We start from the raw sequence: 14,946 nt of genomic DNA, 5'->3' as shown, positions 1-14,946 counted from the left end.
AGAACACATGCGCTGGCAGTGTCCAGCAGTGGCTCACAGCAGGCTCCACAGCCACTGCCTGTCTTTGAAGAAATACGGGATTTCAATCATTTCAAGTGCGTTTCCTCCTAAAAGTGAAGTAAAATCTTAAGGGCCTTGCTGAGGAAATAGGTTGAAATGGTTGAATAATAAATACTTCAGTAATGTTGCCATCTGCTTCCTGCTAAGTTGATGGGTGCGATATGCCAGCGCTACCTGCCTGTGGCCTGGGGAATGGTACCCAGGTCTCAAAATTAGCTACAAAAAGTTTGTACTGTCACCTTGCTGAAGTCCCAGGCTCACCCAGTGGTAGGCACTGAATTAGCCTTAAACTTTCACTTACTTGCAGTGGATGACTGCATCTCCTGAAGGAATGGTGTGAAGAAAGAGATAAAGAGATGACTGATTTCAGTGGTTCAGGAAAGGACCATGACCCATTACTGTGATCCAGCATTTTTTACAAATACTCCCCCAAGACTTCAGAATTATTTTGAATGAGATAATGAGAGAAGTGAGTACAATATGACAGTAAAACTGTGAGTAGACTTACGGTATCCTGAGAAACGCTTCCAGTCCAAAGAGAGAAAATCACAGGGGGACTTTGCTACATTTAGTTCTTTATCAGGATGCTTCTGTATCAATCGGGTATTTAGAAGTTCTTCCTGATTTTGACTTTAAATTTCCAGAGCCTAGGGTGACCTTATGGGAACAAGTATATACGTATACATTTAGAGGAAAGTTACTTAACTATTAAAATGTCCTTCCTGCAATAAAATTTTATAGTGGTCTTACTGATATTCCTCCCAGGGTTTTATATACCAAATATAATTTTCTGATTGTTTTCTTTGAGAGAAAATACGATTATTCCTAACTTTTTTTTTTCTTTTCCCCATTAAAACTGGTAAAACACAAATAAGTATTTAATGCAGGTCAGTGTTTAGCAGGGACGTTATATGCATGTATGGTCTGCTCTGCTCCAGTATGGATGCAGTAGCCTCAGCTCACTTGCAGTGTTCTGCTTGCCTTAAAGGCAGATCTTTCCCTAGCAATTAGGAAATAAATAAAAATTACTCGTTGACAAACTTGCGTATTTCTTAATCAGCAGAAACGTTACAGCACTCGTGGGGATGCTTGTGATGACTATGAATAGCAAGGTACCTTTGTAGCCGCAGCTTGGGGGAAGCATTTACTGTCACCTGCTGTATATCATAGAGAGATTTTTCCTTTTTATAAAAAATACATTTTGTAGGAGATACATATATATATATATATTTCTCATTCAGGCCTGTGTCCGTTTGAAATAATACCAGGTGCAGTTCACAGAGCCATCATACAGCATGAGGAAGGGCACATAAAAAGAAATGAAGAATGTCTCAGTTCCTCAGTTGACTCTTAAATGATGTTTTAACCAGGGCTCTGCTCCCTTTTGTTAGATCAGGAGAAAGGCTGGCGGAAGCATCTGCCTCAGGTAAACATGAAATATAGAAATACGGAAAGTACACCTGCCTGCCTTAGCTTCTGATTTTCCATCCTCCTACCACGTGCATTTCCCTCTGTGGTGCTAAGCTGTATGAGCCTTGCAGGGTTGCTCTCCAGCTCCTCTGAGGATATAATTCTCTTGTAAGTGGGGCCACAGTGACAGCAAAGTCACATTCAGACCTCCGCTTGGCATCAAAAGCACTCAGGCAACAGAGAAATATCCTGTTCCAGCTGCAGTTGTTTGAGTGGCAGCAGATGGAAGTCCTGACCAGAATCCCTCCTGGATCTGTTAGCAGATTTGAGTCTGAATGGGCTCAGTTCAGAGTAAAGCCATTTCACCCTCCCTGCTGTTGTGCCTTGCCCTCTCCCTCCCTCATGCAGTTACTGAGCTGTTAACCCCAGCTATCCCCCATCCCACAATTCAGATGCTCCAGCCACAAACCTAAGCCCATTTACCAAATACACCTACGTATCACCTGGAAAACAGACCACTGCAGAGAAGTTAACTATCAGTTCCTATGTTCCCTTGGAGATGTCACAGTGAGGAGCAAAGACCAGCTTCCCTGCCACTTGGTGTCCCAGAGCCTAACCAAGCTCGCTCCCATGGGCCTGCCTGCAGATGACATGTTCTACAGCCCAGCTGTTCATAACAAGAATGTGTTCTTCCCCTCTTCCCCATCCCGAAAATTTTCCTTACTCAGTCTAGGTACCCGGTGTTTCTCTGTGCTGCCGCTAGTTGGGATTTCCAAGAAATGCTGTATCTTGCCTTTCCCAGAACAGATACACACTATGCTCTGCACAAGACCTGGGGCAGACTGGTGTATGCCTTTTTCTGTGCTAAAGGAGCTCATGGCTTTGGTTCCAGGCACTGGGAAAACTTCGATAGTGGCACCAGTGAGGCGCATAATCCTAACACGTAGATCCAATGGCAACAACTGGTGATTTTAAAATTGTGCTGGCACTTAAGCACCCCAGGAAAGGTGTTTTGGCCTTAACTTAGTTGTTAAGAGAGAACTGAGTCCTTTTAACTTCTAAATTCACTTCCCTCCTTCACTCCTCAGAAAAGAGAAGAGAGAGGAGGGCTTGGCAAGAGAAGGTCAAAGAGCCCCTTGGAGAGAGAAGGCGAGAGGGGACATCCCAAGCTGGTGACAGTACTGGCAGGCTGGGTGTGAGAAGAGTGCTTCTGAAGAAAAGCTAAGTGGAGCAGACACAGTATCCAAAAAGCCAGCAATACCCCTGGTTTGACTTACAGCAGGCCGAAGCCAGCCCCCAACAGCTGCTTGAGGCACAATGCAACATACAGTTTCAGATCAACTTTTCCAGCAGGAAGGTTCTATACATATAGATTCCGTACATAATGTTGAGTTCTAGAAAGCTTGTATTAGCCTTACTTTGTTGTATTTGAGTCTAAATTCTTGTAACATCAAACAAACAGGACAGGAGCCACACTAGTGGTTAATTTTTCTGCTCCCAGACAGTGGTCAGAAAGGGACGCTCCAGAAGGAGATGCTCAGGGACTGTGAGTTCACATACAGCACCTTCTGCCCCTGAATGTAGCTACTCACTTCCCAGCTGTTGCGGGAAGGGAGGGTTGCATTGCTTACTGCTTGGCTGTCATTTTATCCAACTACTTCTCATAGTATTTTTAAAGCAAACCTAGAAATGTCTGAATCATGCAAGTCTGAACAAAATTATTTATGGTGCTATTTTTGCCAGAAAGTCTTTATCAAACAGTTTCCAATATCCAAAGTAGTGACAATACAGCTGGGTTTTCATGTTGGGACCTACTGCTCAACATTTAGCAGGAGATCATTGGTAGAGTTACCTTTTAAATAAGGCAGCTCTTGTTAGGAACTACCATCTGTTCTGTGAGTCTCCACCTACCTGCCAGCATGGCAATGTGACAGATGGATTGACTTTTAAATACAGAAAAGCCAGAGAGATCAATTTTGCTGGGAGCTTTAGAGCTTCTAACTAGAGAGGTGATAGTTAACTATCATCTAGAACAAGGCTGACCCCCAGCTCACTCCAGAGGATTCCTCAGGCTACTTGGGTATTTTTTCTAACATGAAGGGTTGACAGATTTGATTTTCAATGCCTCTGATCAATCCCTCTCTAAAAAATCAGAATAATACAGTAGACCTTTACCTGCTTTACCACTCTGCCATAAGGGTATGTGAGCTGATGTTTGCAAAACAGAAGACCTGGGACACTGACTTCTAACAAAGTTTTGTCAGTACATAACTGTTGAACATGATTTACAACTGATTCAAATACTTCAAAGGGAATTAGAGGAGAGTGGTATGAAATGACCCAAAGCTCTGTCATCCACCAGCACAGCATTGCAGCTTTCTTGCATGGAGCATAAGGAAAAGGACAAAACAATCCTATCAGTGTGTATGAACTGAGACTGAAGCAGCTGCTGAATGTTTTCAATAGACTTCCTGGTAATGGCTGGTACAATTTCATTAGGGCTTCTCATTTTATTTAATAAAACATTGGATGGTTTTATTTGTAATAGAGCCACAGGTGCAGGAAAACAAAAGGCACATTTCCTGATCGTGTCCACAAAGAGTCCATTACTGACTGGCTGACACAGCAGGCACTCGTTTTGCCATGTGTGGGTTTTTTTTTTATGTGAAAATAATGATCACTCAGAAAAATAATTGTTCTGTGATAAAAAACTTTTGTGAGAGGAATTAGCTTAAAGTTAGTAATAGCACTATGCAAACAGTTTCGGTTTAAGTTACAGTACAAAGACAGCAAACAGCACTCAGTACACACTGATCATGCTTTAGATACAGATCAAAGTATTCTGTACAGGTGGTAACCACTATTAATCCTCATCATGTAAACAGAAGCTGCATACAGAAAAGGCTAAGCCAATGATCCCTGAAAGTACCTCGTAGCCTGGATCCTGTAAAGGATGAAGGTGCTTACAAGACAATTCCTGCAGTTTACCTTTACTAGTCAATAAATGAAACACAGAAGAGTTCTGAGTGACTCTCACTAGCCTTAACAGTAACACCTTATTTTATCTTCCTGGCATATGAGTCTTCAACCAATAATTAATAAAGGCTCTTAGCTGTCAAACACAGCAGCCTAGAATGGTTTGGGTTGGAAGGGAGCTTAGAGATCACCTAGTTCCAATCCCCTGCACAGGTGGGGACACCTTCCACTAGACCAGGTTGCTCCAAGCCTCATCCAACCTTGAACACTGCCAGGGATGGGGCAGCCACAGCTTTTCTGGGAAACCTGTGCCAGTGCCTCAGCACCCTTACAGTTAAGAACTTCTTCCTAATATCTTATCAGAAGATGTAGGGTTTTTTTCTTCAGATTGAAGGTGGGATTGAACTTACATTTCCCCTACTTTTTATCTTCCTTTTAAATGAAAGCACCATTACAGAGTTTAAAATTGAAGTCTGCGAGAAGGTAGTAATACACTAAAAGGTGGCAAAAGATTACTGGCTGCTTTGTTGTTTGTGAGCAACATAACGAGTAGGATCACACCTTGCACGCTGTGTTGGCTTCAGTCTTATTTTATTTTCTTGTCATAGTGCCCAGCAAGCCATGAATTGGGTTCTATAAATTACTGGCTCACGTGATACAGTTTTCAGAGCCTTGATCTTCCCGTCTTCTTTCTAGTTCCCAGAAAAATTCTTTGCATCAAAGACAAAAAAAAACCCCAAACCAAAAACCAACTAAGACTACAGTGTCATCATGAGCACAGGCAAAGGCTACACCTGCAGTTACACAAATCAAGGAAACACTACTTTGGAAAAATGCATCAATACATCAGCTGTGTACTGCATTTACCAGATTTTCACTGAATAAGCAGAGTTAGAATTCTCTAACAAGCTGCCTCCAAATGAAAATTACTATGGAAATATTTACAGGCTCTTCCCGACAAGAGCCTTCTAAGAACAAACCTCTTACTTTTAAGATGAGCACCTCAAATGATTCAAATCAAGATCCAAATGCACATTATTAGTTAAGTACTTCAATAAAGAATGAAAATCTCCATAAACACCATACTGTCTTTCTGAGCCATGCAGCCCTTCAGGAACAGTAACTCCCCAACCGCTTGCTCATCAGCCATTGTAAAACTCCAGTGGCTAATCCTGTGCTGACAAGGCATAAAATCTAACAGGGCATTAAACATGCTCAGCAAGGCAACACCCAGTTAAAGGCACATCCAGGAAAAAGAAAAGGGCGCAGGAAAGGGTCTATCAGATCAGCACTCATCTCCTCGTACAAATATATTCCAGAGATGACATTCTGCGCTCAACATGGTCTATTGCCAGCTCTGCTCATGGCTGTCATGTCCATTCACCTCCAGCCTGAGCCATGCTCAGCTCCTTGCTGCTCAGGACATTGATTCTCCATAATAATGTTTTTCCAGGAATTCCCTTCGCAGAGTACAGCTTTCTCCACACATGACAACAAACTGCATAACTACAGCATTTGACCTCCCAGTCTTGCTCCCACACGGCTTGAGGTGTCCACAATGTCAATGTAAGATTTATTGAAATACACAAGGTGAGGTTTACATTTATTCCTTATTCTGCTCAACTGAATAAAGGGGCAGATGGCAACTAATTTCTGAAGCACAACACGTCCCAGACAGAAATTGCTGGGGAAAAGTAAAGATTCAGTTCTAACTACATAGGAAGCACAACCTGTACTCCTTCATGTAATGGTAAAGAAGTTACATTCATTATCTACACCTACCTATGTCTGAAGGAAACTTCCTGGCTCTAAATCAGCCAGCACCAAGGATGAAGCAGAAACAAGATTCAAAAACTGCTGTTTCCCACTGGTCTTTCTAAGGGACTCCAAGAGCCATAGTGAACAGTGGGGCTGCAATGCTGAGCTCCATCGTGGAAGGGAGGAGAGGGCAGAGACCAAGATCTGTTCTGTGAGAACTCTAACTTCATTTGGTCACCCTTAAGTTAGATTTGAAATTAGAGGGATTTTTTTTCTTGGTCCTTTGCCTTTTGTCTTAAAATCCTATCCTTACAGTTAAGCAAAAAATATGAGCAACCAGCAGCAGGAAACAGTCTTGAAGAAGGAAGGAAGCATCTATGCAAATATCTTGTGACTGCAGGGGACACAGAACCACAACATCATGATCTGAGGACTACACAAACTGCTTTTGCAAGAGGTTTGCTTTATCATTTCATGAACCCTCTTCCTGGAGGAGGCCATCTCCTGTCTTATTTTCCACACACAGCTGCCTGCATGCAAATATAAATTAACTTCTGAAGCCTGTTTCTTGCTGCACACAAATATAAATGCAGTGTCTTCAATGAAGCAGGATGGGCTCAAGGCATTGTTTACAGAGTATGGTATTTGTCAAGTACCTGCAAGTTTTCCTGAGGAGCTGCAAATTGAGCCCATGCTAAAGAAGAGCCAATACTGAGTGTAAGCAGCTTCTAGCACAGCAAGAAGGACCTGCCGGCCCTAAGCAATGCCTTCGTTTCCCAGGGCATCTCATCTCACATTATTATTTCTGTGAAAAACAGGAAGATGACATGGTGTACTCAGGAGCAGAAAACAATCACCTGAGAGTAATCAGTGAGTAATAAGCAAACTTTCAAAGCAGCAGCACAGAGAGCCTTGGGGAAGGGAAAGGGAAGCCATGAAGTGGTCCCGGCACTAACACAGGATGTAACCTGGGCAGCAAAGTGCTCCTGTAGGCCATACTGAGGAGCCTGCTCAGAAGGCTCACTAAGAACGGAGCAGATGTATGGTGCTGCGCAATCGGGAGATCATGCTCATTAGGATTCTTATCAGCAGAAAAAACTGTCTGAACTGTCCTCATCCCCTCCTAGTTGCTCATTTCCACTGCCCAGGGTATCTCCTCACACAGGCCAGTGCCATAGTTTCTGCAGTCATAAAGCCAAACATGATCAGAAACAAACAAACAAACAAAACATCAGAAAGAAACCATCCAAACAATTCTTTCACTACCTCTGGGAAAGCCACTGTCACTGCTTTACTTTGGATTAGAACTAAGAAAACTAGCTGCTCAGCATGAGCAGTACCCATCTCGGGTGTAAGCATCTTGTTACTATATCGCACAGTCCTAGCAAGTACAGTTTGAATAAGTAAGTATTGCCAGTGTGAATGTGAAAGCTGCTTCAGATTACTTTAAGCACTCACATTTCTTTTCAGAATACTGATTATCTCAGTTTTCCACCCAAAGAAACCCAATTCTTTTTCTCCCTTATTTAATCCTTGAGATGAACCACGGACAGAGAAGAATATGGAAAAAGAAAAAAAGCTCTACCTACATCTGAACTTAAATCCAAAGGGTTAGTTGCTTTCAGAAGAGGTCCTACCAGCCACTTTTCTACACACAGATCACACACAGCTAGACCAGACATGGACCGGCAATCTACCCTGCAAGAAAGACAAGAAAAAATGTTTCCCTCCCAGTGGCCACTAGACATGCTAAACATGTAGCTGGTCCGTAAGCAAGTTTAGACCCAACAAGACAGGTTAAATTCAGTGACATACAATAAACCAAAAAGCTCCTAAAGGTTTAGCTCCCCTAATGAGGTCCCAAAAATCAGGTGTTCTGCCTCAGTTTCTCAGGCTGTCCAATCTGCAGGAAGTATCTAAATTAAGTCATTTATTCCCACCAGTACCTCATTTTTGAGAAAGGCAGGACATTAGAACACTACTTCTCCCAGATCATCTGGAGACTCACACTAGCAACTCCTGCCCAGTAAATGAGTCTGGACAAGCATCCCATGGAGGCAGAGGAGTGGCAGCACAGGGCTTACAGGCTGTTCAGCATAAGGCAGGTGCTGCAGCATTGAACTCACAAGCTTCCAAGCCTCTTGTTAGATTTAGCCTTGAATTACCAAAACCATGAAGCGAAAAAGCTGAGATCAGGAAACCACTGCCCATTAACTTGAGAAGCACACATCAGGGCTCTCAGCAAACCATTCCTTGGGATGTGCTCCTATCCTACACATGCTGGTAGATGGAAAATAAAACAACAAATGGGAAACTAAATGACTACTTTGATCTGAAGAGGCAAAAAGCTGCTACTGTGAATTTTTTAATTCTATTAAGTAGATTGCCACAGAGTGGACAAACTAAAAAGCCAGCCCATTTAGAGCCAGTGCATACCTTCAGGATTATCTACTAAAGTATCATTATCGTAAAACAGACAATGGGCATTCCCCGGCTTCTCTCCTAAACTCAGTTGTTAAGAATCTCTGAGGAAGGTGGAGTTGAGAGAGCCATTTGTAAGATTTTCTTTTTTGCCAAGATAACTTTCACAGTAAAATACTGCTTAATATTTACTGCATAGGCCTTCAGCTATATCAGTACCAGAATGCAGTTTCCAGTTAAATATTAAGTTCCCATGAGGAAGAGAATAAATACACAGTATTGAAGGGTTTGTACAATTTTGTGCTGTAATTCAAAGCCAGAAGTGTCCTATAAAACCATTACATGATGTTAAAAATTTGAGCTGTATTGCAAATACACCAGTGGCTGACTTCTGCAACCACAGACTCATACACCGCCAGGTTGGAAGCGACCTTAAGGATCATCTGGTCCAGCTGGTTTTGTCAAAAGCACAGGCTAGATGAGACGTCACAGCTCCTTGTCCAGCTGAATCAAGTGTTCAATGCCAGGGAATCCACCACTTCCCTAGGGAGATTATTCCAGTGGCTGCTTGTTCTCATGGTGAAAATTATTCCTATTCAGATTTATTTAATGGCTTAATCAGTGATAAAAGTAGAGCTATGCTCTAAAAAGGTGACTAGTCATGTCTTGAGAGCCATACTGCTTTCAGCGTGGGAAGGGTAACAGGCATGTGGAAGCCCACAGATCCAGGGCACTACAGGTGCCCACACACTTGCCCATGGAGGGCTCCGTGGACGGGGACAGGAGCGTTCTTCCAGCTGACAGACCAGGAGAGAAACAGGAATCAGTTTTCCCCACGTCCTCAGGGTACTTCCATGGACACCTCTGGGAGGGGCTCAGCATCCGCACTCATCCTGACCAGCTCCGTGCAGGTGACACCGGTGCCCGTTTGCCAGCAGGGCTGAGGCCCGAGGCGGGCACGGGTGGGTGCGCACACACTGCGTCAACACAGGGCTTCGTGAGCCGACCCCCCGTGGTCCCCGCCACGAGCGGGCCGCTGCCATCAAGTACTGAGGGGTTCAGGCCCCAGCAGTGAGGACCCTGGCTTCCGCCTGCACCCGCCGAGGCGCCCTCAGCGCCTCACCGTCACTCCCTGCCTATGTTCCGCGCAGATCACACACTTAGAACGGAAAACGTTTGTCTGGCGCGCGTATAGTGAATGTGCCCCGCCCTCACCGCTCAGGTAACGACAGGCGCTCACCTCCCGCGCCCGGAACCGTTTCACTTCCCTCAGCCACAGCGGGGGTGTGCGGAGGGCGGGATTAAACCCAGCCCTTTTCCTGCAGGCGGTTATCCTTCCCTCAGCACGAGCCCCTCACCGCCGCGAGGAAGAATCCGGCCCGGCCAGCGCTGTGCGCTAACGCACCCCGCAGGAAGCTGCCGGACGCCACGGCCGCTCCTCAGCGGGCGCCGAGAGGCCGAACCGGCTCCGCTGAGTGCGGGGCGGGCGGGGGATCTTGACCCCAGCCGACCCGCCCCGACCCGCCCCGCGCTGCCAGCCCAGCCCAGCCCAGCCGAGCCGTTCCCGTCCGCACCTCGGCAGGGTCCCCGCACGATGCAGAGCGGCGCAGATGGCTGCCGCCTGAGGGGGCGCCGAAGGTGGCCGCAGCACACGCCGAGGAGGAGGGTGGAGGGGCGGCAGCTGCAGCAGGTGGGTTCTTGGGCGAGGAGGGGCCGGCCTGGGCGAGGACTCGCCGCTCCCAGCCCGGGCGCCAGTCAGAGCGACCCTCTTCCGCCGGCTCCCTCTGGCCGGGAGGGGCAGGCTCTGTCCCTGAGCCCGGCGGGGGATTCCGGGAGACGGGAAGGCGCCGGAGGGGAGACCTCGGCTGCCGGCAGGAGGGTGCAGAGGGGACAGCAGGCACGGGTCCTGTCCGCAACGTTTTGTAGCGGGATTAACGCCGCTTCTGTTGCTCTGCCCGGGGCTTCGCACAGCCGACGAAAGGCCTGACCTGTGCACAGGTGACTTTGCGTTATGACAATAACAACATTACAAACGGATTTGAGTGATCGCTTACATAGCATGACCCTGGTCCGTGTGCAGGTTGCCTCCTTTCTGCATACGCAAGTGCAGCATCCAGTATATGAAAGGGAAAACACACACAGAAGTCTGGTTTAAGTTGTAGTGTAAAATGTGTTCGGTTTTAGACGGTGAAATGTGCCGATGAAGAGTGAAGTGCCAAGCCCTTGTAACTGAGTGCAGTGGATGCTTCTCGAGGTGTACTGCCAAGTACTTGGGGTTATTACTCCGCTTTTCAAGAGACACTGACTCAATGTTCCCCAGTTCTGGCAAGCTGGTAATGAAATGTAGGTGTCTGTTTAAATACAAGTGCATCACTGTTAACACAGATCCTGGCTCTTGGCTTCTCAGCTTTCCTCTGCTGTTGCTGAGAATTCTGGCACCATCCTGCTTCTCTAGTAAAGAGAAGAAAGCACATACAGCTTTGTCTAATATGTCTTGCTGACATACACGAAGCAATCCTGTGTTCATTTTCCTTAGGAATGAAAACATAGAAAAGAGCTATCATAAGGAAGTCCAAGTGGAAAAACATCTGTTTTGAGGTGTCTATCACGGTAGATCATACATTGCTGAAGGATGAACAAAAAGCCCAATCAACTAATGAATTGTGTGTGCGCTTTGGATCTGAAAAAAGGATGAGTTGGGTTGATGCTTTTTCTACTATCAGGATATTTCTGCAGTCTTGTGTTCCAGAGCCCTGAAACACCCATCCCTCTGCCTGGATGGGCAGAAAGACACCCCCCACCCACCCCCACGCTTTCTAAAGGAAAGGAATACAGACTTACTTACTTTCTAAACCTTTCCTTAGGAAAGTAGCTAGAAAAATAATTTAGGTCTATGATGACCTTTTAACTCTTGAGAATGTATATCTGAAGAACATAAAATTTAGGCAGGACAACTTAATGATGTGTTAGTGAGCCTATTTACTCTTAATTAAGGAGCCTGGAAAATTCAGATGTAAATGTGGTAGTTGCTGTGATGGAGAATTAACTAATTGTTAGAGGTACCCAGGAATGAGTTTTTACAAACCTCTTTTTGACTTCCTAGGTATGAAGCACTGTGCCCTGTGATACTTCCTTTCCTGGTCCCGCCACTGGAGGATGGCTGCCATACTCTGTGAAAATTGCCCTGGTCAGCACCCCTACACCCGGGTCAACCAGCCGCTGGAGATCAGCTGCATGCTGCTTTTGATTATGTTTGGAAAAGTGTTCCTTGATTTCTTCATGTTGCAAGTTAAGAAAACAAATGCGAAAGTCAGTTTTATGGGATACTTCTGTGTTTCACTGGCGCTTCTTGATTTTACACTGCTGATGAGTATCTCTTTCATTTTTTATTTTGAAGACTTTGCGCTCTGGGGTGTGCGATTTACAAAGTACCACATTTGCCTGTTCACTCAGGTGATTTCTCTTACCTATGGTATTCTTCACTACCCAGTGTATCTTGTGGCTGGCCTGGATTATTACATGACTATAGCCCAAACTTCTCAGTTTCCTAAAAGAGGTCAAAGATTACTTTATATATTTGCTGTGGTCACTATATGGATTTCAGGGTTTTTTTGTATTCTGAAAGTTCCCACTATCTATGAAGAACTAGACACTCGGAACCATTTTTCTCCTTATCGGTGTCCCCTCTATGCCAGCCTGCAGAGTTACTCAGTCTCCTGTGCCATGGTGCTGCTTACAGGCACAGCTCTCCTAGCCTGTCGGAAGGAAGTTACAACCATGCTGCTATCTGTCAGGCTAGTATCCTTTGCCAGTCAGCCTGTTCTGATGTTCTCTTATGTGTCCAACAACAACAGTGCTTGCTTTAAGTGGCAGCTCCTGACCAGGCTCCTCATCTGTTTTCTTGGCACTTGGGCACCTTTTGTTGTTCTTCAAATCATCATTTTGTTTCTCGGTGCTCAAATTCCAGCCTACGTGGAGATGAATGTCCCCTGGCTGTACTTCATCAATAGCTTTCTCATTGCGGTAGCATACTGGTGTCGGTGTCACAATGTTGAAATGACAGAGGAGATGTGGTCTACGGACCCATTCGTCAGCTGGAAATTCTGCTTTATCCCATTTAACAATGAAAGCACAGAGACAGCTGATAAGCCAGGCACAGTAATTGTAATCTGCTAATGAGCTGCTGACTGGAAAGACTGCAAATAAGTGCTGTGCAATAGAAGCCTGTCCTTACAGATTATACAGGAAACATCTCCAGAGCCACAGCCAATGGAGAAAAGTCCAGGACCCACCAACATTGCACCAGAGCCTGGGACACACTGGGTTCCAGTGGGCAGGGAACACCTGCCAGTTCAGAGAATTTGACTTGAACGTACAGGTTTGAGGAGACCACTACTTGTATGAAACAAGTTTTCAGATAAACCTCAAGTTTATGACTAGGATTGATACACTTCCTTTAACTGAAACGAGCTCAGGTTTTGTAGTACAGAATGCAATAAAGCCTTCTTTAAAGCTGGAGCCCTTATATCCATGTTACATCCCCATGTTAACCTACCATCAAAGCTTCAAACAACTGATGTGAGTTTTTGAAGCATATTTTCTTGTAAAAGGGTGACTTTTTGTCAGTTTGATTGACGTTAAGGGTTGTTGTCTGTTTAAAGAGAAATAAATTGTTTCAGTTAATGCAAAGCAACTTCTACAGCTATAGGAAAGGTGGTGACATTTTGTTGTTTCTTTGCTATACCTATAGATAAATACATGCCCAAGGTTAAAGAATGGCCAAAATTATTTTAAACTAATTAGATTTGAAGTGAGAGTACTTCAGTAGGAGAAGAATGTCAGGCTTCTAGCAAAAATACCATTAATTTTCAAATTCTTCAGTTCTATGAAGGTCTAATTTAATTTTGTAGAACAGAAATAAGTGATACACAACCAAAACAGACAAATGGAACTAGCATTTATTTCTGAAGCACTGAAGTCACAATACAATGTTGTATTGAAATAGAAACTGTAAGCAACTGATGCTGCAGGTTGGTTAATCCTTCACCCAGACCCATGGGGAACAATGGTATCACACAAGAATACTCATTAAGAAAAATCTGCAGGTAACAAAAGGTGCAATTACAAGCAAGTTCAAGCAGCACAGTATAAGGTGCTTTGTTTCAACTTCTGTATGATGGATTTATCCATTAAGAGGCAGATTAAAGAGATTTCACTTCTACAGGATTGTAACAAAGGAGAGAATCTAAAATTCATTCACATGCCATTTGGTAATAGGAAAGTGCTTTTTTTTACAAAAGAAGATTCCCAAAGTGAAGATCCTGTTTTTACATAGTTCACCGTGTGCTCTTCAACTGTAAAATTTCATTTTGGGGTTATAATGTACATTACTGTGTATCAATTATAGACATAAGATTTAACTGTAGAATTTAGTGCTCCATGGGCTAAAATTTCCTATAAAAGAATACTCCAGTATATCACTCCATAAGAATGCCCAATCACATCTCAGTCATGTATTAGTCTTACAGTTTCGCAATATATCAAAGTCCAGTTGCCATTCTGATTTATTACTTCACCCCACATAGTGCTTCTTTCACCCACAGTCTGGGGTAAATTTCTCTGAGGTTTCTGTGATGTAACTTTAAGCAGCAGAAAATGGGCTGGGTACAATCTGTTAAAAAGGCCATAGAAAGGATAGGAAATGATCAAAAACTGGATTTTAAAACTAGCACAGTAGGAGGAGGCGATGCTTAGCAACATAGCTTGGAGTGCTTGGCACCACAGATTATTTCATCCTTTATGCTGGAAAATCTATTTGGAGGAAATTCTGTGTTAAAAGCAGGTAAGCACAGACAATGTTAATGTGAAAAAGCAACCTTAAGCAACTGCTGGCCGTTCTCTCAAATTGCAATTGCTGTTATTTAGCACTTGAGATGCTATAGGATAAGCCATGTCTAAACACATTTTTTGACACAGCATTTTTTCATGTTTTGTATGAACTGGACACCCACTGAAATGGGGTTGACAAAATATTTATAAAACCTAGTTCCATTTAAAAACTGGCAAATACCTCAAATACAGCAATGCACCAGGCACTGCAGATTGTGAAATAACTAATCCCGACAGACCTGACAGGCAAGAGAAAACTCCTAATTTAAAATTAATCTAACATCAGATGAAGGCAAAGTTATTTTCAAGAACACTTCAGATGCTTCTGTTTTGTGTGGTTGGTCTCACCGTTCTGATTCATTAAGGTCTGTGGGTGATGCACTTCTTGCAGTTCCAGCTGGGTAAGGCTGCTGACATACTGTATTTATCAGT

At 44.1% G+C, this 14,946-nt stretch overlaps 1 protein-coding gene and 1 long non-coding RNA gene across 3 annotated transcripts; one reads left to right on the top strand and one right to left on the bottom strand.

Annotated features, from left to right (window-relative positions):
• Positions 1 to 3,955: 3,955 nt before the first annotated feature.
• LOC133268834 (uncharacterized) lies at positions 3,956 to 10,004 on the bottom strand. Its single transcript, XR_009743184.1, has 2 exons — positions 6,861 to 10,004; positions 3,956 to 6,734 (listed from the first exon to the last, which is right to left on the bottom strand). It is a non-coding gene; the product is annotated as an uncharacterized LOC133268834 (long non-coding RNA).
• Positions 10,005 to 10,143: 139 nt separating this feature from the next.
• On the top strand, positions 10,144 to 14,105 carry GPR160 (G protein-coupled receptor 160). Of its 2 annotated transcripts, none has more exons than XM_061452572.1 (2): positions 10,144 to 10,315; positions 11,729 to 14,105. In XM_061452572.1, the coding sequence occupies exon 2, from the start codon at positions 11,782 to 11,784 to the stop codon at positions 12,799 to 12,801; it is 1,020 nt and encodes a 339-aa protein (XP_061308556.1). In that variant the 5' UTR covers positions 10,144 to 10,315; positions 11,729 to 11,781; the 3' UTR covers positions 12,802 to 14,105. The 2 variants fall into 2 exon arrangements, with proteins under 2 accessions (XP_061308556.1, XP_061308557.1); XM_061452573.1 differs by lacking the exon at positions 10,144 to 10,315 and adding an exon at positions 10,494 to 10,623.
• The last annotated feature ends 841 nt before the right edge of the window (positions 14,106 to 14,946 follow it).

This window comes from Pezoporus flaviventris, unplaced genomic scaffold (assembly GCF_033815535.1).
Source record: "Pezoporus flaviventris isolate CSIRO_AGI_PZ_B2104156 unplaced genomic scaffold, CSIRO_AGI_Pfla_v1 ptg000013l, whole genome shotgun sequence".
In the NCBI taxonomy this organism is placed as follows: Eukaryota; Metazoa; Chordata; class Aves; order Psittaciformes; family Psittacidae; genus Pezoporus; species Pezoporus flaviventris.
This window is presented reverse-complemented; position numbering and strand designations above follow the sequence as displayed.

Excerpts from the sequence above, each read along its gene's own strand:
- GPR160 (XM_061452572.1), top strand. The coding sequence starts at position 11,782 with ATGGCTGCCATACTCTGTGAAAATTGCCCTGGTCAGCACCCCTACACC.